We start from the raw sequence: 22,453 nt of genomic DNA, 5'->3' as shown, positions 1-22,453 counted from the left end.
TAAGTCAACAAATAAATTCTGGTGTAGTTTTATTCACCAATTTAAGGGGTGCTTAAGCATTTGCATGAATTTCACAAAATCTATTAACACAAATTCAAAAATGCATAAAGCACTATACAAAAACATAAGAATCTGATGAAAATACACATGATATGAAACATACCTATATTATGAAAAACGCAGTCTATCAAATACGTCTTTGTAATGTTATGCGCCCATTCAAGGTTCTAAAGTCAAAGTATCGGTAGAAACATTAAAAACATACAAGCAGCTGGCCTGTTTGCATATGATTTGTACATATTCCATAACATGAATTTTTCGAAAGACTCCTACGTTTTCAAGGAGATTCATGCATTTTGTATAAGATTTGTGTGAATGCTTGTTCACCCCTGTATACAGATAAATCTTAATATTCTATATTCACTTCATATTAAAACTAAAACAAACATTTTACATGATTTTTTACAGCATAAATTGGCCAAGATTCTCCGAGATTCAAATTTCAGAACTCCTTGCTTTTCCCCCCTCCGGAGGCATGAAGTGGTTCTTGATCCATGTCTTGACTTTTCTCTTGTTCTTCTCCAGCCAGAAGATGTTGGTCTGGATGGTCTCCATGGTCTGGCGGGCTGCTCGGGCTGCAGCACTGATGTCATGACTCTGGAAGAACGCTTTAACCTGAGGAAAACAGACGAGCAGGTTTTTACAATTTTATTACAGGGGGTCCAAATTTCTTGGTGAAGGTGCACTCTCTTTGCACTTGCGTCACTGCAGGGTTCAAAAGATAGTTTTACTCAGCGAATTTCAGGGATAAAGGACAAATTTTCCTACTCTTTGTGTATTTTGTCGTCTTCTAAGTCATACCTTTACGTATTACACAATATCTAAATTATAAAAAATCGGAGAAAACAACAAAACAGTGCAGCAGAGAACAAACCTGCAGTGACGCAAGCTTGACGCAAGTGCAGTGAGAGTGCACCTTGAGTTGCGGTAAGTGATATAGGTGCCACTATTGTAGGGGGCTCCGGGGGCATCTACCTTCCATGGCATAGAGTTTTCGAGAATTTGAAGTTAAAACGTGCATTTGAAGGTATCCTGATGGGAAAAATTAGCATCAGAGAGGTTAAAGTAGAAGACTCTGACCACAGATGACCTAGTGGCATCCTTGGTCAATCAGAATTCCATGCCTGTCAGAGAATCTTCTCCCCAGCGTAAGTGCGGCTAGTGTGTCCAATTTTTTATTATTATAAGAAAAGCAGGTCCAAATGATGCCTGGACGCTTGCCTGGTTAAAAACCAGGTTGCAAGGTGGTCTTGTACTTTAATTTGTGACTTAGAATTCAAGCTGGGTTGAAATCACTGGGAGGCCCCAGAGTTGTGCTTTTGGGAAAGTTTAAAAGACCTGTTTTCTAACTCGACTCAGGTGAAAAAATGAGCACCTAACTTCAGTTTCGGACATCGTGTCAGATTTGAAGTAAAGCTGTTCACTTTAAAGAACCCACCACACATACTGATAAGAGTACTTGGGGTCCTTCCTGGTGTGAGTGTATCAACCCTTAAAGTCAGGTAGTACACAGTTTGTACAAAATTGGTGTCTTATGCCTTAAGGCTGTTTACTTTTTATACAAGACCAACAAAGAAGAATTCAAAAGCCCCCTACCTCCTTCAGCTGCCTGCCTGTTGAGAACCTGTGGGATGGTATCTTTGCCAGTTCTGCCATGTTAAAGGAGCCACTTCCATACCTGCAACAACAGCAGTTCAGCAGTGTTTATTCCTGGCCTTGGGAAAATGACAGCAACGAGGCTCGCTATATTCATTTGGAGGGGGGGCACTGTGACGTGACCGCTAAGAACCCAGAGGTCCCGGGTTTGAATCCACTGATATGCTACCAATTTTGTGCCCTTGGAAAAGGCATATCACAAATGTTTGTGGTTTAAAAAAAAGTATTTGTTTCAATTATAAACATAAAAACACCACATTCAAGTAGTTTCCATCTAGAGTAGGGGTACAAAATTCTATAAAATTCTTCTTTTACAAAATGTTGGAACAATTTACAGTAATGAAAAAACATGAAACTTGATAGAGTTTTACCATAGTTGAGACCAGAAGACTTCTCACCTGTCTAAGAATGTCTGCCAGTTGCTTTTGACAAACTCCCAGGCCAGTTTGTATCCCACTGCAGTTTGGGAAACGTAGGTGATAGTCCTCACTGTGTCCTGAGACCTGATCTTGGTACTGTCCAAAGTGTAACGCAGCAGTCTGCAACAGAAGAAGGAAAAGAAAAGCCTTTAAGTGCGACTCAACTGTAGAAAAAACTGTTCTGGTTCTGTATGCATATGATATTTTTCTGAATCAAAAATAATCATATTGGCAATTCAAACAAATATAATAATATTGGCAATTGACTTTGAATTTGGACCAGCCATCAGTTGCATTATAAAGCTGCTGCAATGTGATGATAGCGAGTATTGGCCAGATAAATTACAACCAGTTGCAACATATCATATCTCAAACAACAATCAGACAAACTTCAAATGGGGCGATACTTATCATTGAAGGGATTAATTAGTCACGTATGTGCGCAGTTAATAGCATTTTTCTTCTAACAGAAACTTATCTTTTAAGGTATACACACGTAACTCCAAATTTGTTATGGCTATCAGTCACGGAGTGACCTAGTCTCGCGAGAGTGCGAAACTAGGTCGATACTTAGAAATTTGGGGTTGGATGTTAAAAATTTCTGCATGAAAAGCGGGTTTCCTTCCTAGTGTGAGTGGTTCAAACTTTACACACCGGTCTTACGCAGCATGTACCATCAACTCAGGGCTTTAGCCAGCTCGAAATTTTTACCGTCAGCCAATTACAATTGTCGCGAAAACCGCGAAATTAATTAGAAGGACTGAACTGAGACCTTGAAAAACGGGTTTTAATGAGATTATCGTATGCGAAAGGGCGCCGACACACATTGTCAACAATCATAACAATAGCAAAACAAACAGTGTGAGGCTTTTACGGCTGTGGACGGCGTCCCCAAGCCGCCTGTAGCTTCCACCAAGGATTTTTGTCCGTCAAGGTTGACGGATTGGATTTAAAATTTTTCCGTCAGACGCAGCACATTTCCGTCAATTGACGGAAAAACGGATGCTGGCTAGAGCCCTGCATCAACTGTACAAAACTGGTGTGTTAGGCTTAAAGGCGGTTTACTGCTCATTTGAAACAAACAAACAAATTGATGAGACCCATACTTCTTCACCAGATCTGGGTCCCTGGAGTTTGCGAGTGCGTAGAGCAGTTTTCTCTTCTCGGCGGCCACCGTGGCAGAGGTGTACTGCTGCCAGCAGAAGTCCCACTCCGCCTTCCCTCCGTGCTGAACACCACTGGTGTACACTACTGTCTTCAGGTTAGGAGACACCTTCCTATTGGTCCAGCAAGCAGGCCAATCAGCAAGCAGCAATTGTGGACATACGGTGATACATGAATGAATGAAATGAATGCAAAATCTCTACCACTCTACAACAATTCCGTGTTGTACAATGCATGGCAACAACTAGGAAGCAATAATAATACTGGGCTAATCTTACGGACCTTTTCCTTTGTTGTGGTGTGGAGGTTACAATGTAATACAGCTTTCTATGTGTTACTGGGCAAAGCCCTGCAAAAGTGTAGTGAGTGGTGGTGGTGAAATCAAAGTACCATATTTTGTTGAATAAAGTACTCCTTTTTCTAACATTTCACATTCAAACGGTGCTGTTAGTGTTGCCATACAATATAGTTGGGTTGCATAACATGTATATCAGCAGGTGGAATACTAGATGATATAAAATTTCGGTAAGATTTTAGACGTTTGAACAAATTGAAAATAAAGCAGTCCTGTGATATAATAGTGATTCCACATGGCACGGAAATAACAAGTTGCCAACGTAATTGCATTTTTGCCTTTGTACGCTTTGTATAGTTAATGCCCAATGTCCTTGTATGTCGTTAGATAATGTCCCAAGTATATCTGCTACGGCCGTGTGGCGTGTTGGTACACCCAATCCCTCGATCTCGGAAGTTAAGCAACGCGCGGTCCGGACAGTGCTTGTATGGGGGACCAACAAAGGACGTCCGGATTGCTGTAGCCTCATCAAGTTTTCCACGAAATCGTCTTCCGGGAGGGACGTAAAACGGGGGTGCCGTGCTCGAGGAGGTGCCTCAACCACGTTAAACAGCCTCATTACCCACATTTTGGGTACCTACTGGCTGGCAAAATACACCAGATGATTATCATTAAAACAAGCTTCCCTGATAATTTCCCCCTGTGGCGTCAACTTGAAGTCAAGAGATAAACTGTTTCTATTGATAAATCATCAGTGGCTCTTTGTTGTATAATTCCCTGCACATTTTCTCCCTCAGCAGGTCAGAAAATTACTCTAATCTTCTTCTCACCTCTCTTTGAGGAACAACAAACAGTATAGACAATTAGGCTAATGTGTTAGAATTACACTGTATGGCTAGCAGACAACAGACTACTGAACAATGGCAAGGGAGTAGTACTTAATTGCTAGAATCATGTTATCAGGAGAGTAGACTACTGCATTGACAATTAAATACTAGTAAACAACATTTTCGAGAAAATGCAAGGATTTCCCTCCCAGTAACACCAGCAGAATACACGAGCAAAAACAATGTTTCCCCTGACTTCAGTCAACATAATGAATGAATAGACAAAGATAAAAACAAACGAATGAATTAAATTTAAATCCCAGTGTAGCATACCAGGATATAACTCTGGCCAGAACGTACCCGGGTCTATTTTTGCCAGGGGTATGTTTCAGCCTGTTACACCAGCTTCTCAGTTACAGTGTTGTTTGTTAAACACAACAACATGTTGCTGCTTAATCCAATTATAACCTGCCAACATTGTTGCTGTGGAATAGACCCTTTTGAATTATGCAAACTGCTTTTGTCATAGCAGGGATTTTACTCACAAACCATAATGTTATCACGCTCATCTGTAAAGAAAGAACACGTTCGAAGTATTTGGCCGAACCCGGAAGAAGCAGGTGTCTCCGCCCTGACTACTTTACAACGGTTAAGAACAAAAAGGATATTTTTAGTACTTTATGGAAATGGGAAGGGGGGAATATCCACATACATTGTATAGCGATATTCGGAAAAGTTTGACCGGATGTGCGTAGGCACCGGGCCGCCCATGGAAGTGAATACTCGCGATACGCCAGGCCCCTTGAATTGCTTGAATTGTCGCACCTTCTGAATTGGGCAAACACTTTTTCGAACGTGTCACGGCTGAGCGCAATGACATTACAGTTTGTGAGTAACCGTAATGTTCAGAAGGTGCGACATTCACTTCCATGGGCCCCCCATGGAAGTGAATACTCGCGATACGCCAGGCCCCTTGAATTGGTGCACCTTCCGAATTGGGCAAAAACTTTTTCGCAAGTGTTCACGGCCGAGCGCAATGACATTACGGTTTGTGAGTAAAATCCTCCCTATGACGAAGTCAGTTCATGAGCTTCAAAGGGGTCGATTGATTATGACGTTGCGGAAAAGCGTCTATACTCACTTCCTTGAATGCATCCAACTATTAAACAGAGCTTGTGCCTGTTGGGTGGACTGCTGATGGCCGTATTTACAGGCTGCTCCAAGAACTGTGCTCCGGAGGAACCTGGAAGAAAAGCTTCGAGTCAAACAACTGTGTGCGACAAACTCTAGACTAAGTACCAGCCTTGTTAGTTTACCTGGTGAACTCTCCAGGCTGATACTCAGACTAGACAAACTCAGGGTGGTTGTTGTTGAAGAGGTTCATCAGTCACGTATGCAAACTCAGGGTGAAACTGAAAAAGGTGTGGCATCAGTGACAAATCCTCTGATATGTTCCGGTGTTGTGCAGTTAGGAAATTCACTTTACATCAATATCCTCACTTGACTCATAATCATGTGAAAATGAGTACCTAGCTTTGGTTGGGGGACATGCCTCGCCGCAGGACGTTAAATGGAGGTCAAGTTAGAGAGACCACCACACTTACTGAAAAGAGTAGGGGTCCTTCCCTGTGTGAGTGGATCAAACTTTACAGTTTGGTCTCTGGGTTGACATCTTGAAAAGGTGATAGTCACCAGTTATGTCAAATCTTCCACAAACGTGGTAAATCTCATAAATAAATAAATGAAGTGAGTAAGAAAGTACTCAAAATTGGGACCAGTAAAATCTGCTCTATGTGGACAGGTGCCCATTATAGACAGGATTCTTGATGCTTGTGTCAATGGGAAAAATGATCTAAGGGTGGTCAAAAAGTGGTCACATAAGTCAGGTTGTCCTTATGCACCCCCAAGAGGTAGTTTAAAGAATCCTTTTAATTTAGAATCTGCTTTGGAGCATTGCATGCTCAAAAATTAAACCCACTTGGCTGACCATCACAAATGAAACCGTTTTGATATTTGTATCATGAACTGGGCCTAAGATAAGAGCACAGAAGTGAACATAAGTCCATTATTTTCCTTCTTGGATACTTCTTGATTTTTTGTTCCATCTACTTCTACCCCCATTGGGTGGTTTGGAGGAACCCCAGGCTAGAATCTGTTGTGGAATGTTGCATGCACACAAATTAATCTGGCTTGGCTGAACGAAACAGATGAAACTGTTTTGATTTTGAACGGAGCCTAAGACAAATTAACTGTGCATTAAAGTGAAAATGTTTCCATTTCTTCTTAAAATAATTTCTTTGTTGACTTCCATCAAGTTTCTCCCGTCATTTTTGTCAACTTTCCCGAGCAGTTTCCCCCACTGTCCCCGGGACCCCACCACCTCTTTGTTGAGATACAACTTTTGGTATGTGCCTCCGCACCTTATCAATCAAATCAATCACCTCAACACACAAAAACACATTCATCATGCATATCCTCCAGACATAGGGAGTCCAGTTCTTCAAGAATTCTCCCTCAGGAGTATATACTTACCAGACAACCCTCTATACATGCGGCAAAGTGGATGGATGGATGGATACATGCATTATTACAGCATCAATGACCTGGAGGCTTTTTTATGCAATGCGGCCTCAATGCAAATTTTTCTGGCCAAGCATACCAGGTCACCCCTACTCTTTTCTATAAAAAAATGGATTCTGAAGCTTTACTGACGAAACAAAATGAACATTGACTTTTGTACAACCAACTACAAAGTAGAAAATAAATCTTAGATCTGTAATATCGGTAACATCATGAGAGTACAATAAGGTGGGGCTAATTGCGAGTTTCAGTTATCTTTTGTAACACTATGACAAAGTAATCTTTTATGCATGTATCTATTGAGAGTTGTTACATCCAAAGATATGATCAAATCAACTTAATGTGATAAATAAATCTACTTAAGTGTGTTGGGTTCTTTAAATTTTTTTTTAATGCACAGTGGTACTCCATTCCACTTAAAGCAAATGTGATTATGGACAGTCTGCATGCCCCCTTTACATGTAAGGCATAGTCAGCCTACTAGTAATTTTATTTACAGCAATTCGTAGGGAAAGCCATCTTATTCACATTATATATTCCTTGCAAAGTACTTCCTTGCTTCCAGCGTAATGCATAATTGGTTCTTCTGAATTCAGTGTAAAGTGTATTTGGGACCCCTCATTTAGACCCTCATTATGCCTGTCAAACAGTCTATGAGGTTCCGCCATATTTCTGACTGCCAAGTGGTTGCCAGATATCAAAATTGTCAAGCATATTTTTTACTACATCAAAAATAAACTTAAATGGGGCTAAATGACCTGTGAAGATGCAAAATCAGTAAAAATCATATGGTAATCTGGGCGTATTGCTGCCAAAAATGTCATTTAGAGCTTGCAGACTTGTCAGCCAATCAATTTTCTTGCTGTCTGCCCATTAGGTAACATTAGGACTATCTAGAAAGTAGAGTTTTCTAACTATTTCTTTACATATAGGTACCGTAACTGAGATCAACACCATAGAATTGCATACTAATATTTAGGGAGGGAGGCTACACTACTAAGTATCATTGCACCATACAAACATGTTTAAAAACTGTGATCTTTTAAACCAGTGTATAGTTTGTTGTTGTCAAGAATAGGAGTGTTTAATTTGAGATACCATAGTTTCAGAAACTTAGCAGATCTTGTACAAATTGCTTTGTATAGTTTACAAGCACCAGAAATAGAAAAAAACAAGATGCTAAAAAGTGGCTGTACATCTCTCCAGAATATGTTCAATTTTGGAGCCAAAATTTTACGTAATAGACCTTTAAGCAGTGTTGAAGTACATACGTAGATCAAATAAAGAAGTTCCATACTTTGTCAGTTGGTCTCCTTGGTCCTCCCAGCCCACCTCCCCAATGGTCTCCTCTAGCAGTTCCAGTATAAACAACTGTGAAACCAGAACATGAACAAAACTGAAGTATGAGACATTTGATCTGTCAGGGTTACAGAAAGTTCTGTACATTCACATAAGGTCATGTCACCTGCATTACATGGCAAGGTAAAAATAAAGACCCATCCCTTCATCTAGGATGGAAAGTCCCTTCATCTAGGATGGAAAGTTGCTTGTTGAGACAAAAAAGCCTTCAAAAGAGCCATCGCCTACTGTGTGACCCAACATCTGGAACAGCCTACCACCAGAAATACGCACGACGTTATATCTCATCATTATGTCAGATACAATATCCTTGCTCTTTTCTGTCATTTATTTATGATACTGTCCCACTAAACCAATCTTATTTGGTCATAATGCAAAGGATACAATTCTGAAGAGAATGTAACGTTCCAGTAGAGCACTATGGAACAGTCAAGGATTCCTTGGAACAATGATATATATATCAGTATCAATACAACAAAATTACACCGGTTAAGTGGGACTCCCGCCCCACTAAACCAATATTTATCTAATTTGGTTGTAATAATACTGATACATTCATTATTCCAAGTCCTTGACTGTTCCATAGTGCTCTACTGGAATGACAGTGTCATTTTTGAATGACAGAAAAATGGGGGTTGTCAGTCTATAGACAATGGAACAAAACTGACATCAAATGAACAATGACAGAAAAAGGGGAGTTGTCAGCAGAAAATGGGACACAAATGAAGTCAAATCAACCAGAACAGAAAAAGGGGAGTTGTCAGAAGACAATAGGACAAAACTGACATCAAATGAACAATGACAGAAAAAGGGGAGTTGTCAGTAGAAAATGGGACACAACTGAAGTCAAATCAACACAGTTCTACGGACAGTGAACAAGGAGGGCAAGGTTGCATAAGGTGATGAACTGAACGTCCGTCAGGACGAAAAGAACAAGAAGAAGATGATGATGATGATAGTGGTATTGATGATAATGATGAGCAGAGCCGGACTAGTTGAACACTGCAGAGCCCATCGGAACTGAACGTCCGTCAGGACGAAAAGAACAAGAAGATAGATTATAAATGATGATGCTAATGATGGTGAAAATGATGATATTGATGAAGATGATGAAGATCATGATGATAATGATGGTGATGATGATGATGATGGTGATGATGATGATATTGATAGAGATGACGTTGTGATTGGGATAATGATATCAAGGTGAATGCAAATAAGAATACGAAGTCCATACCTTCATGTTGTTGTACAGGTCTTCATCATTTTCTGTCTCCAGTAGTTTTGCAATGTAGCCCAGTCCACCTAATGCTGTTGCTATGGGTACGTAGTCTCTTTCTTTCTTGACGTATTTTACAAGTTCCATAGACTTTTCCAACCCAAGGAGGCCAGCCCTGTAAAAGAGGAAATGTTTGAAATGAAAAAAATACAAATATACATTGAAAGCTTTTTACTCACAACAAGGAAGTAACATACAAGTTGACATTTTGGTGACCATCTGTTACCTTCTTCAAGGTAATATTGACTGGTTCACATTGTGCTGTAGCTCAGTGTCGCTGTTAACAGATTTCCATGGGGAAGGTGACTGGCGGTCAACAAAACATTGACTGTAATGTAACACCAGTTCACCTTTATCCATTGGGTAACCTTTATCCGTTCTTTTTAAGACCAATGTGTTTAGGGATATCAAGTTGACAGATGATGGTTTTAAAGTGCTATATTTTGAGAATAGTACAATTTGAAACTACCGTCCATCGACTTGATATCCCTGGATACCCTGTTTAGCAACACAATGGATATAGGTTACTTCACGGATAAAGATGAACTAATGTTAATTCCCTGGTTGTGAATGAAGAACTTCGTAGTTCAGTCATTTGCCAGCAAGAAATGCAAGAAATTGAAAGACAAAATTTCCCTTTCTATCCAGCATATCTTACCAAATTTAAAACCTCTACATTTAACTGACCTGACCAGGAAGAAAGCGTCGTCTAGCAAGCCAGCTCGGTCAGCACTGTTAAGTGCCTGGTTAGAGCGAAGAAAGACAATAAGTTAGAAGATGACTAATGCTCATTTGCATATTTGGGATCAACACAGATGTAAGCACTACATCTTATATAATGTAGGCAAAGTTTTTTGCTGTTATAATTGTAGTAGTAATCGTCACGTATAAATTAAAGGTTGACATTTCACACACAATAAATCATTGTGTTTTGCATACTCACATAGGGTTCTGTAATAATCAATTTTATATCATTTTCTTATAATGTGTATGTGAGTCTGCAGCCAGCAAAAGGGTATGTCATCCCGCAAGAGGCGGTATTACCCCGTCATGTACACACGTTGACTGATGATGATGATGTGAGTCTGTTTGTGTGTGTATGCTTTATTAAAGGTAAAAATATGCCAGAATTCTCTGAAAACAAAGTGCCATTTTCAAAACAACAACAACAACAAAGATAGACCTCATGATTTTCCTGCAGCAGACCAATGAGAGCGTCCCAGTTATCGGGGTCATAGTTCACCCGGTAGAAGCCTGTTTGGTTGGTGTTGAACTTGACCCATTCTGGCGAGTTGTTGTCCAGAGAAATTGTAGCTGCAACAAGAGGACAACAAAATTATCATATTACAAACTCATCATTAATGTCAACGCTTATAGGTCCAGAGGTGATATAACCCTTGATTTCCAAAAGCTCTATGTTCCGACACTGCTATGTTAAAGTAGCACTATGTTCCGACAGCACTATGTTCCGACAGCACTATGTTCCGACAGCACTATGTTCCGACAGCACTATGTTCCGACAGCACTATGTTCCGACAGCACTATGTTCCGACAGCACTATGTTCCGACAGCACTATGTTCCGACAGCACTATGTTCCGACAGCACTATGTTCCGACAGCACTATGTTCCGACAGCACTATGTTCCGACAGTACTTATGTTCCGACAGTACTATGTTCCGACAGTACTATGTTCTTACAGCACTATGTTACCATACCTCTATGTTCCGACACCTTTATGTTACAACACCCCAAAGGTAAGGTATGATGAGTCTAACATACAAACCAGCTGTTATGCTGCATGCCTGCAAAGCAGGTGCGTTACACCAAATGGCATTTATAATGATTACTAGTATATCAGCCATGCAGATATAGAACGCAGATACAGATACATGCATTAAGACTAGTTGTGCTGACTTACTATGTCTGGTGTCCAAGAATAGAGTCTGTTGGCCCTTTGGGAAGGCTGATGTGACGTATGTTAGGGGGATGATCCATTCATACCTATAGGGTAAGGGTTAGGTGGTTACTGTAAGAATTGGGTAAATTTTCCAGCTAATTATCTCAGTCCAGTTTATAAGCTAATCAACACACTAACTTGAATATATGGCTGACATCTGCATTAATTTTTGCCTGTTCCCCCCCCCCCCAAAAGTTCTACAATTATAAAGTAAATTGTACAAAGAAGCTGTAAATGAGCAAATTCTCATTGGAAGATGAACATTGATGCTGTACAATGCTTTTATCGGTTATGTAGGTTAGACATATCCAGGTAAACGATAATCAACTACAATTCAATCTCTACACCTGGATTAAAAAAAGAGCTTTACTTCCGGATGTTTTGAGTGACATCCATCAGTCATCTTCTCTTGTGACGGTGAAGAAGAGTGATGGATGTCACTGGAAACGTCCGGAAATAAATCTCTGATTTATCCAGTTGTAGAGATTGATCTGTATTTGAATAATGCTTCTTGTCCTATCATAAAATGTAGTGATTTTATTTTAAACTTGCACAAAATGTATTTCAAGCCTGAGCAAAGTTTACCAAAGACAAAGAACAAAAAAATTGAAAAATAATGAATGTGTTGTAAGTTGTAACTGTTGTAAGTACAATGTGTTTAGTCATTTGTAAATCCTTCCTAACAATTTAGATTCTAAGACTTCACACATGCTTACATCAACTTTGGGATGAACTTTTAAACTGATTTGCAGTACCTGTATGGGGAGGTAAACTCCACCACCCCTCCACAAGCGGGGGAGGGGGGCATCAGTAGGAAGCGCTCCTGCTCCAGGACGAGTTTACTGTTCTGTCTCGTTACCTTGACGACAGGATACCCCATCTGATTGGTCCACGTGTCCATCACCCGTTTGATGTTCATGTCGGCTTTCCCAGCAGTACGCGCAGCCTGGGTCAGAGGGTAAAGGTTACAGGTCAAATCCATGCATTGTGGGGCAAAAATATATCTGTTTGAAAGCCAAAATTACATTCAAACAACAAATAAGTTTCCAATGTTTCTGCTGATACCTTGGTCATCCAGCATAAAAAAAGCTACAATCAACAGACATTTCAGGAAATAAAGAAAAATGTGCATATCTATAGCCAAAAAAATCTGGAGCAGAAACCCATGGAAAAAAAACGTATCATTTGCCACTTATTTTTCCTGGATCTATTTGGCCACATGGTACCAGTTTTTATGTCATACCTGGGCCGTGATAACGTTTGATATAGGTGTTCCGGACCGGTTGATAAAAGCCGTACCACACAAACTTCGAAGTTGTATCACACAGGCTTCCATCAAATATTTTGAATGCATTCTGCGCACGCCAGTGCAGCGCGGTCGAAAAATAGGACGTTGGAACATTGCTGTTGTAACAATGTTTGTTCAAAGGGCACCAAATTTGTGTTTTCTCAGGTGGGTATGACATAAATAAGATACAACACGGTGTATTCTGCATCACGCTTGGTCCCAGCCCTCCAGCGGGTTGGATCACCTTACGGCCTTCGAGCGATCCTACCCGCGGTCGGGCGGGGACCTTGGGTGATACGGAATCATCATCGGCATTCGCTTGTGGCCAAGTATTGAAGTTCGTGTTGTATTCTATATGTATCAGAAGAGGAGATTACCTGATCAAGAGCCTTCCACAGGTCATCAGTGGCAGCATTCCCAAACTGGTGTTCCTGAAGGTAGGACGTCAGGCCTTGAAGGAATGTCTCTCTACCAAGGAACGACTCCAGCATCCTCAGAATCGATGCACCCTGAAAGGTCAAAGCTCAAGGTCAAAGCTGAAAACCCATTGTAGGATGGTGTCATTTGTGGCATTGGGAAATGACAGCGATGACAGAAATGACAGAAATGCAGCTATAGCTATTGGGGCTGCATTTTAAACATTGCATAGAACAATCACTGTAACGTTATATATGTAAATACTTTACATTTATGACTGCATTGCTAATAGGGCCTTCACACTGAAACCAAACTAGCAGGAATCAAGCAGAACCAGCCGGAATGAAGTATTTGCAAAACTTGTGCCACATTCGGGGCCATTCCGAGTGGGAATTTCAAATGGACCTTATACCCCCTTCACACAAGAAGGAATGAGCCAAAATGCCGTCAGAATGAAAAGTCTTTTCTATTCCTGGCAATTCGTAGTGTATTCTAGAAATTCTTATTGCATTCCAGATATTCTTTTGGCCACATTCCGGCAGGATCCGAAGTGGCTTGCCGTTTTGGTTCCCCATCAAATGAGATAAGAATGTTTCGAATAATGTTGGAATGCTGCAGAATGCGGTCCTAATGCAGTTAGAATAGTTGGAATACACTTAGAATACACTTTGAATGCTGTTCGATATTTCTCCACTTCGAATGCACGTCGACAGTTTTTAACATGTCAAAAACTTTCGGGCCAGGCAAAAGAACGGGCACAAATAGCTGGAATGCAGTAAGAATTTCTGGAACACACTACGAATTGCCAGGAATTGCCAGGAATAAAAAAGAATTTTCATTCCGACGGCATTCCCGCTGATTCTTGCTATGTGAAGGGGGCTTGAGCTTACGGGTTGCAGTACACTGTGAACCAGTCAAAATTACTCAGAAGGTGACAGACAGACGGTCACCGAAATGTCGGTGGAAATAAAGCAAGGGTCGTACAAATAGAGTCTCTATATTCAGGCTATGGACTGCCTGTACAGAAACACACCTTGTCGTAGGAGATGCTGTCAAAGATCTCCTCCACTTCTTCGGGGCGGCCCACAGTGACGGAGATTGGGTGGGAGTTACTGAGGGAGTCAGCAGCCAGCGCAGTCTGGAGGTCTGTCACTACAAACTGGTCCAGCTGTAAAGGGAGAGCAACAAATAGCAATTATTTTTGGTGTTGAGGTAAAGAAAGGGTTGTGGGTTTCTTTGCTTGTTTGTATTGCCTCAGTGATTAGGGGAGGTTTGGCCAAGGATCAAAGCATTTAATATGATGCGGCCTCCGACCCTCGCCAGCGGGAGATCGGTCGCTCCAGTTTCTCTGGCCAGAACACGCTCATCTTCAGCTCTCCCCGATTTCTACGTATTGTAAGATGGCGTCAAAGGGAACATGATCCAAGAAGTGTGCGGGTTGCGGCGAACCAACCAAGGGCACAGCGAACCGTCACTGCGAGGGCCTCAACCTGTTAGAAGGCTCTGATACATATAGAATACAACATGGTGTATTCCGCATCACCCTCGGTCTCAGCCCTCCCACGGGTCGGATCACCCTTCGGCCGAAGTTGTATTTTATTTATGTCATACCCACCTGAGAAAACCCAAGTTTATCCCCCCCCAAAGCAAAAAACATGTCCTTCATACACATTGCGACAAATTCATTCGTCTATTTGAACAAAAGAACCGGGTAAAGGAACAGGCTTTGATCAGTTAACGGAACATGCTTTGATCTCACTTCGAGTTAACCTGAGTTCAGCTAATGACTAGAAATGAAAGTTCATAATAACAGCTCGATTTGTTCCGATGTCAAGGCGCTGTCCAGAGGAATAGCTTCGACTCACATTGAAGGCAGAGTTCGGCCAATATCAAACAAGTATCATTAAACATTTGAAAACGCGCAGAACGAGAGTCATTACTTTCTATTGAATTTTGATCTGCTGCGGTGCCATCGTAAAAATGTAACAATTTGGTTCGAGAAGCCAGTGTCTGATCGAATTTTTGACAGCGCGTTCTGTGTGATACGCCTTTCGAAACTGTGCGATACGGAAGTTACGGCCCAGTCCGGAACACCTGTATCAAATGTTTTCGCATCACAGGCATGACATAAAGAAATTAACCAACCTGTGGGTACCATATCAGGCTTGTCAGGTTTGTAAGGAAGTGTACAAGTTGCCTGGACAGATTTATTTAATCCACTGGATAGACCCCTACATACACCCCTACTCTTATCGAGTGCTATGGAATGATCTACTTAAGAATGTTCTACTTAAGACCCCTTTCTACTCTTTCTACAATTGCTACGTAATTGTTGAGCAACCAAAAGTTTGCGTGACCTTGATTTTGTAATTGGCAAATGATGCAAAATTAAACAAACAGTGACCTAAAAGACAACAGATTCGTTCTTTGTCTTTGAAACTTGTTTAGCTATTATTTGGTTACAGCCTCTGGTGGTAAGTCCTGAGGCAAAGTTTAGTATATCTTATCTAAAGAAACTTTATTTGTTCCACTACATGGACCATACCATTTTCCACTCTGGGGACACCTTGTCGGTTCCTATGAACTCCACAAAGCTGGCGAAGCCCTCGTTGAGCCAGAGGTCGTTCCACCACTTCATGGTTACCAGGTTACCAAACCACTGCAACACAAGAAAACAACATCTGTATCGTATCTGTATCTATATACAAATAATATAGCCCGTATAACCGCCCTTCGGTGTAACACAGTAACTTCATAGACACGCAGCAAGGCAGCATCTGGTTCTATTATACAAACCAACCCACAAACATTTTCATGAAGAAAATAATGCACAAATTTGGGCATTTTTGCATTGGATAAAACCTATTAAAAAGGCTTTTCCGGCAAACACACTGATACTGTCACCAAGAGAAATTATAAAGAAAATTCTAGAACTACTGTTTTTTAATCATCCATCATGCGCATCATTGCAACTTTGCTTACACAGCGCCTCAGAGGTTAATCTAGTTCACGGAGCCGGTTTACATTCAAGGCATACTGTAAGAATACCCGGAAATGAGAGTAGGGCCAAAACACAATTTGCACAAAAAACACACCATTTCCTACGCTTTTCAACCATGTTAGCATTTAGTGTCATTCTGCAGTAAATAAGGAGAAATGTAAACTCAAACATACAATCTCGGAATCCTTTTGTCACTTTTTTAACACGCACTACCTCAGACCCCTGGCGCAGAAGAACTGGGGTGAGCACTGCGCAACTTACATTTCCTTGATCTTTGCGACCTCCCTACCTGATGTGCAAACTCATGAGCGATCACTATGGCAACCCACTGCTTGTCGCTGGCGGACGACTCGTCGGCGTTGTACAAGATGGCGGTCTCACGGTAGGTCACCAAGCCCCAGTTCTCCATCGCGCCTGCCCCGAAGTCCGGAATGGCCACCAGATCTGTTAGATCAGAAATAACAGTTTTGTTTGTTGCTGAAGAGGTTCATCAGTCACGTATGAGTAAGTTAAGAGAATAATTCTTCAATTAGTGACTCTTGAAAACACGTAAGACACTAACTCCAAATTTTCAATGTCTGCTCAGTACATCTTGATCACGGAATGGCCAAGTCTCGCAATGGAATACACCTGTGTACACAATGGTGTATTCTTTTGTATGCAATACAAACAATAGGTTCGTTCTAATTCAATTGCATACCCAGTGAACAACCTCATGGTGTAACACACCAGGTTGGTACTGAACACTATGTTATACCTGGGCTGCAATAAAGTTCAATATGAGTGTTCTACACTAACTGATAATTTGGGTTATCACCTGGGCTTCTACTGTTGTCACACAGTCCAAAGAATCATTTGAACGTATTTCAAGTGCACCGAGTGTGAAACTGTTGAAAACTTCAAGATTCGGATGTAGGAATTGCTGTTTTCTGTTGGAGAACACAAAATTTGTCCAACTTCTGGCATATATGGCATTTAGTCGTGTGTTTTTTCATGTTAATAGAATACGACACGGGGTATTAAACGTTAAACTCACGCCATCGGCCAATTCTACCTGCGCCTTAGGGCATAACATCAGGGACTGCAAACTTCAAAATACAGCAAATACTTTAAGATTTACTGTATTCAACCAATGAATACATAACTGAATACTGCTTTACTTTACTTCCATGTTTTATATCTGCTTACCCATTTTAGGCAGGGGGTACTTAACACCGAAGAATGTCTCGTAGTATTGCAGAACAGTCTTGGCCACACTAAGAGCATAGTGCGCCTGGTCGATACGGTCTTCAGGAGCGTGCACTGCCACCTGGTGGAATGTGGAATATTGCAATGTTATGCGTAAAGAAAAATATCTACAAAAATGACAGAAGCTGCCAGCTTTGCCAGTTTACATTGAACTTATACATAGCTAGTATAATTCAAAAGTCATGACATGCCATGTTAAAGAGAGGCCTTTGTACATATCAAGCAGATTCTGAAGCTTTTAGCCTCCCTTGCACTGTAATGTCTCTTTCGTATTTCATTGTCATGTATCTATTTTTTTACAATGCAAAATAAGTAAGGCCACGTTGATTTGATTATATGGATGACATCCGCGCTCGCACCAATTTTCGGCCATTTCCAAAAAAAAAAAGAAGTTTTCGACCACACAATAAATCGTGCAAAGCAGCTGTAAAATGAGCACAAATAATCCGTAGATTGAAAAAAAAGTATCAGAAAATAGATAACTAATGCCATAGAATGCCAAAATGAATCTAAAATCAAAGAATAAGATGTGAAAGGACAGAAAAAAAAAATCTCTTGTTGGTTGGAGGAGGTACCAGTACAGAAAATTCAGGTCCAGAGGATCATTTCCAGGTCCGGACCTGAACCTGGAACTTATTGTCTGTGGAAACTTGAGAACTGGCAATACTCAAAACAATGGTAATTGGTCAATTTTGCTACAAAGGAATCTGTTTGGTGGATTATTGGACTCCCACTGCATTTTAAAATCCCATCTCCATGTAATAAAGGCTAACTGTCTCTGTACCTTTGACTGTAGAAACTTGGTGCAATTTGCTATAATCTCTACTTGACTTCGCTCTTGTTGTCTTCTTGGCCCCCCGGTTAGACCCCAAATGGCTGCCGACATACTGTGTCCATTTTGTAATTGGCGAAACCTGTTCCTCTGGTTTTTTTTTCAGGTCTGTTTTTTTCGGATTGGTCCAAGAAGAAAAAAATTTTTTTGCACCCGTATGATCTACTGGTCCCTACACCTGACTGTTGGTATACCATACTATGTGTGTTAAGTCCTATGTTCAACCTTCCTGGCCACTTTGATTTCATACTGAAGGCAACTTTTTTTTTTGCCAAACTTTTTTTTTATTCGCTCGCTCGCATCAGTTTTGGAGTTCCCGGAGGATGTCATCCATATAATCAAATCAACATGGCCTAAACAAAAAAATAAACCGAGGCTCAAACTAAGAAACAAACAGTGTTGGTACCGCTATGTCACTATCAGTGGAAGTCTGTAGAGACTGGAAGTCTGACACGATGAAACAGACGAGATACGTGCTCATTGGTACGGACTCTTGAAATACGTCCATATACAAGCCACCAGGGTATTCATCTGTATGGTCCTGCAAACAACAAAAGTAAACATCAACAACAACAGCTTTCACTCATTCATTAAAGTGCTTATGTCACCAAAAAATCAATACTTCCTTATTCAGAAATAACAGTGCCGTTCAATGAACAAAGGCATTTGTACCAAATACGCAACATTTTGAAGTTACTGAACATCAAATGTTACAATCTATGTGTCTTTCAGTTGATTCCTGCTGCCAGCTAATCAAGTTAATTGATGTTTGGAGCCTGGCAAGTCACACAAAAAACGTTATTTTAAGAAGCAGAAAAAAAGAAAACATTCTGAAATCTTTCAATTGTATGTAGTCTTTATAATGATAAACCACTGTTTTCTTCTCAAAAGAATGTTTTTTTGCCAGTTTACTATGAACATTAAAGATTATGATTAACGAAGTATGATTTGTTTGTCAATTAGTAAGATTTGATGTTCAATAAAATTTAATAAAGACGTGTGATAACAATAGAACCCCATGTGATAATCCATGTTATCCCCCATTTGAGGAACACTTCTATCAATGTTATCATGGCCCAGGTATGACACAATTAATGATTATAACATTCCGCATTGCATGTATCTGTTACTGCGGGCTGAAATAGTTGAAAACCTTCAAGAGAATGTGACTGTCTTTCACAAAATGAGTACAGTGTACATACCTTGGGCATGTTGAAGAGTGTAGAATGTCTCCCCTCTCGGACCATGTGGAGTTGAAAGGTCGCCTTCAGCGCTGGCTCGTCAAAGCACGGAAACGCGGCACGAGCATTGGCAGCCTCGAACTGCGTGGTGGCAAGGACCCTGCCAGATAACAACATTGCAGTTACAAATGTTACTCTGTGTATTGTTGAATACTTTACGTTCACAGAGACTTACTCAAATCTCCCAATTAAACACCCCCCCCCCAAATAAATTTAAAGTACCCCCGGACAAAGTAAATTCGTGCTTGGACACAAATGGAGCCATATAAAAGTGGTACATTATGTAGAAACAACCATAGAAATGTAATGCAAGCCAAGTTGTAGTATAATGAGTTTGTAGGGAAAGGTCTATGACAACCAGGAACAGAACACCAGGCATCATAAATAATTTGCTATTTACAGCGCCTTTTAATCCCTTTTATTCTTCTCTGCAATATTACTTGTGAACCAAATTTGACTGTAAAAACTTAGTAGAACTAGAAGTCTCTACTTTACCCTTGTTATTTTCTTGGACTCCAAGTTAGAGAAATGATTATAAACTCTACTCTACTCTACTTTACCCTAATTATTTTCTTAAACCAGTAATGGGTAAGCCTAAAAATGTGAAAGCCTGCCGATATTATCATCTGTTCATTTTCTAATTGGTCCAAAATCTGGTCCACTGAATTTTCAGGTCTGGTATTTTCAGACTGGTCCTACATAGTGCCTGTACCAATGCCCTACCATGCATGCCTCACCTCTTTTCTTTGACACCATCATCATTGGTTAAGGTGTAAGTACTCCTGTAAAACCCATACAGTCCGTCTTTTAGTTCTCCACTGAAGTGCACTTCCACAATATAGTTCTGCCCTACCTCCAGTTCCTGGCCAAGCATTAAACAGTACTGCTCATTTTCCGTGTATTCCAACTCTTTCACGATCGGCACTGTATTGTTTAACGTTTTCACAGAAGATTGCGTTACTTTTAACTCCTTTACATGAAAGACCACCATGTCCGTTTTCTTCGCAACGGTAACATTTATCGACACATTCCCAGTGAACTTGAAGGTGGTGAGATTTGGGTGGAGGTGGATGTGGTAAGAGTTAGGTACGAGTGTTGACGGAAGACGAACATCGTCCCACGGGAATATCTCTCCGCTTGCCGTAACGGGGTCCTTTTTTACGCTCACTCTCTCGGAGGTGTCTAACAGAAAGCCGTAGGGGCAGGAAGACGCGAATGTGGAGTGCATGTAGGCGGCGGACGTTACGAGGATGATGAAAATCGTGAGGCCGAAGGCGGAGAGGAAGCAGCAGCGGTCGCGGCTGCACTTCGGTGTGAGGAGCCATAGTTTCCGCCTCAGTGGTCGTTGTGTGCCACGTAAGGGTCTGTGAAACAAACATCAACATTTCATCAAAGACTAATACAGGTTAATTGTACAAAACATATTCCAATTAATTACTACCATGTTTTGTTTTTCTTTTACCAATTCAACATAAACCAGATTAAAAACAAACCTGTTTGTTAATGTGCATTGCACCCTGGGAATACTAATGAATCATGGGAAAGAGCTAAAAAGAAGAGGCAGTTTAGCAAAAGAGAGTGGCACAGGCAAGTTTCAAATACAAATGTACTACATTCAAGTTTTTGTGGTGAAGATAAGTTGAGCCCTATGAATAACATGATAAGTTACATCTGACCAATCAGCAGCCTAGCAACTGCTAGGCGTCTGATTGGTCAGACAATTATGTTAATCATTTTAATGATAATCATATGGCTGAACTTACCTTCACCAAGGTGGTTAAAAAAGGTTTTTAACCTCCTTGCCTTCACCAAAAGTAACCATAGGAGCAACCTGATTGGCCCAACCTGACCAATCAGCAGCCTAGTGGTTTAATTAGCTTTATTTTCAGCAATTGATGCCTCTTAGTTCATTCCATCCCCAGGGACTATAGTAGGCACTGCTTTTAATATAATAAGTTTTATCTCTAGCCACCAGTATCCAGTATCCACCTTGCTCCATCACCAAGGTTATAAATATATCAAGATGCAGTTCTGTCTTGCCTTGAAGGATCGGATTGGGATCGTGAAGACAGCCAAGATACAAAAGGTCCAGAGGATGATCGCTGCTTCCTTCTTAAGTGTCATGAAATAGATAATAGTAAGAGTGTTTGTTGACCAATCCCAAATGTCTATCACCATTACCAGTTCAGCCAATGAGAGGATGGCAATTAGTTTTTTGACCAATGAGAAAGTGGCTGTATGGCCATCAAATATTTTACATTTTTATGCCTTTATTTTGTACATGTATTTCTAAGTTTACACTGAGGTGTCACCCTCGCTCATTCCATTTCAAAAGTTGACTCTACTTTACCTGAAATCAGGCACAAAATTTGGTTAAGTTTCTTCTATAACTATTAGTTTACTATTTGAATCTTTGATAACAGTACATATATATCAAGACAGCCTTTTCGTGTAATCTTAAACAACATTATATGCACAGCAGAGAAGTTGAACATAAGTGGCCCCTATACCTTGTGATTTGTATTGCCAGCACATACGCTGATTATGCTCTGCGTGAAAGAGCATGCAAGCCCCTATATTATTTAGCACCCAAAATTATGCTCTACAGGTTGTGAACAAATTGGGCTGTTCCAAAACATGAAAATGGGGGGGAGGGGGTGAAGATATTTTTCCAACCCCTCTGTCCTGCATACCTGCATACCTACTGTTCAATTCTTTAGACCTCCTTGTTAACCTCCTTCAAGTCCACATGTCCCACCTTGGTCCCACTTGCCATTGGAACTGTCCATAACGGAACATACCATTCTCTAATGCCCATTCTTCTGTAAA

The 22,453-nt window shown here is 40.7% G+C and overlaps 1 protein-coding gene across 2 annotated transcripts in view; it reads right to left on the bottom strand.

Moving 5' to 3' along the window:
- LOC118410856 (endoplasmic reticulum aminopeptidase 1-like) overlaps nucleotides 1-22,453 on the bottom strand; it is a 59,339-nt gene continuing 36,886 nt past the window's right edge. Inside the window, exons 2-21 of one of the 2 annotated variants that reach the window (XM_035812713.1) lie at nucleotides 21,665-21,736; nucleotides 20,362-20,988; nucleotides 19,586-19,724; nucleotides 18,790-18,924; nucleotides 17,492-17,612; nucleotides 16,593-16,747; nucleotides 15,848-15,961; nucleotides 14,336-14,470; nucleotides 13,263-13,394; nucleotides 12,353-12,543; nucleotides 11,559-11,641; nucleotides 10,823-10,953; nucleotides 10,327-10,382; nucleotides 9,598-9,754; nucleotides 8,299-8,372; nucleotides 5,563-5,664; nucleotides 3,242-3,412; nucleotides 2,115-2,255; nucleotides 1,657-1,738; nucleotides 1-675 (exon numbers count right to left, since the gene is read on the bottom strand). In XM_035812713.1, coding sequence (XP_035668606.1) covers nucleotides 496-675; nucleotides 1,657-1,738; nucleotides 2,115-2,255; nucleotides 3,242-3,412; nucleotides 5,563-5,664; nucleotides 8,299-8,372; nucleotides 9,598-9,754; nucleotides 10,327-10,382; nucleotides 10,823-10,953; nucleotides 11,559-11,641; nucleotides 12,353-12,543; nucleotides 13,263-13,394; nucleotides 14,336-14,470; nucleotides 15,848-15,961; nucleotides 16,593-16,747; nucleotides 17,492-17,612; nucleotides 18,790-18,924; nucleotides 19,586-19,724; nucleotides 20,362-20,988; nucleotides 21,665-21,736 — 2,998 coding nt within the window. In that variant the 3' untranslated portion in view covers nucleotides 1-495. The remainder of the gene's footprint in view (nucleotides 676-1,656; nucleotides 1,739-2,114; nucleotides 2,256-3,241; nucleotides 3,413-5,562; nucleotides 5,665-8,298; nucleotides 8,373-9,597; nucleotides 9,755-10,326; nucleotides 10,383-10,822; nucleotides 10,954-11,558; nucleotides 11,642-12,352; nucleotides 12,544-13,262; nucleotides 13,395-14,335; nucleotides 14,471-15,847; nucleotides 15,962-16,592; nucleotides 16,748-17,491; nucleotides 17,613-18,789; nucleotides 18,925-19,585; nucleotides 19,725-20,361; nucleotides 20,989-21,664; nucleotides 21,737-22,453) is intronic. The other variant, XM_035812714.1, reaches the window with a different exon arrangement.

Source organism: Branchiostoma floridae, chromosome 3, assembly GCF_000003815.2.
Source record: "Branchiostoma floridae strain S238N-H82 chromosome 3, Bfl_VNyyK, whole genome shotgun sequence".
In the NCBI taxonomy this organism is placed as follows: domain Eukaryota; kingdom Metazoa; phylum Chordata; class Leptocardii; order Amphioxiformes; family Branchiostomatidae; genus Branchiostoma; species Branchiostoma floridae.
This window is presented reverse-complemented; position numbering and strand designations above follow the sequence as displayed.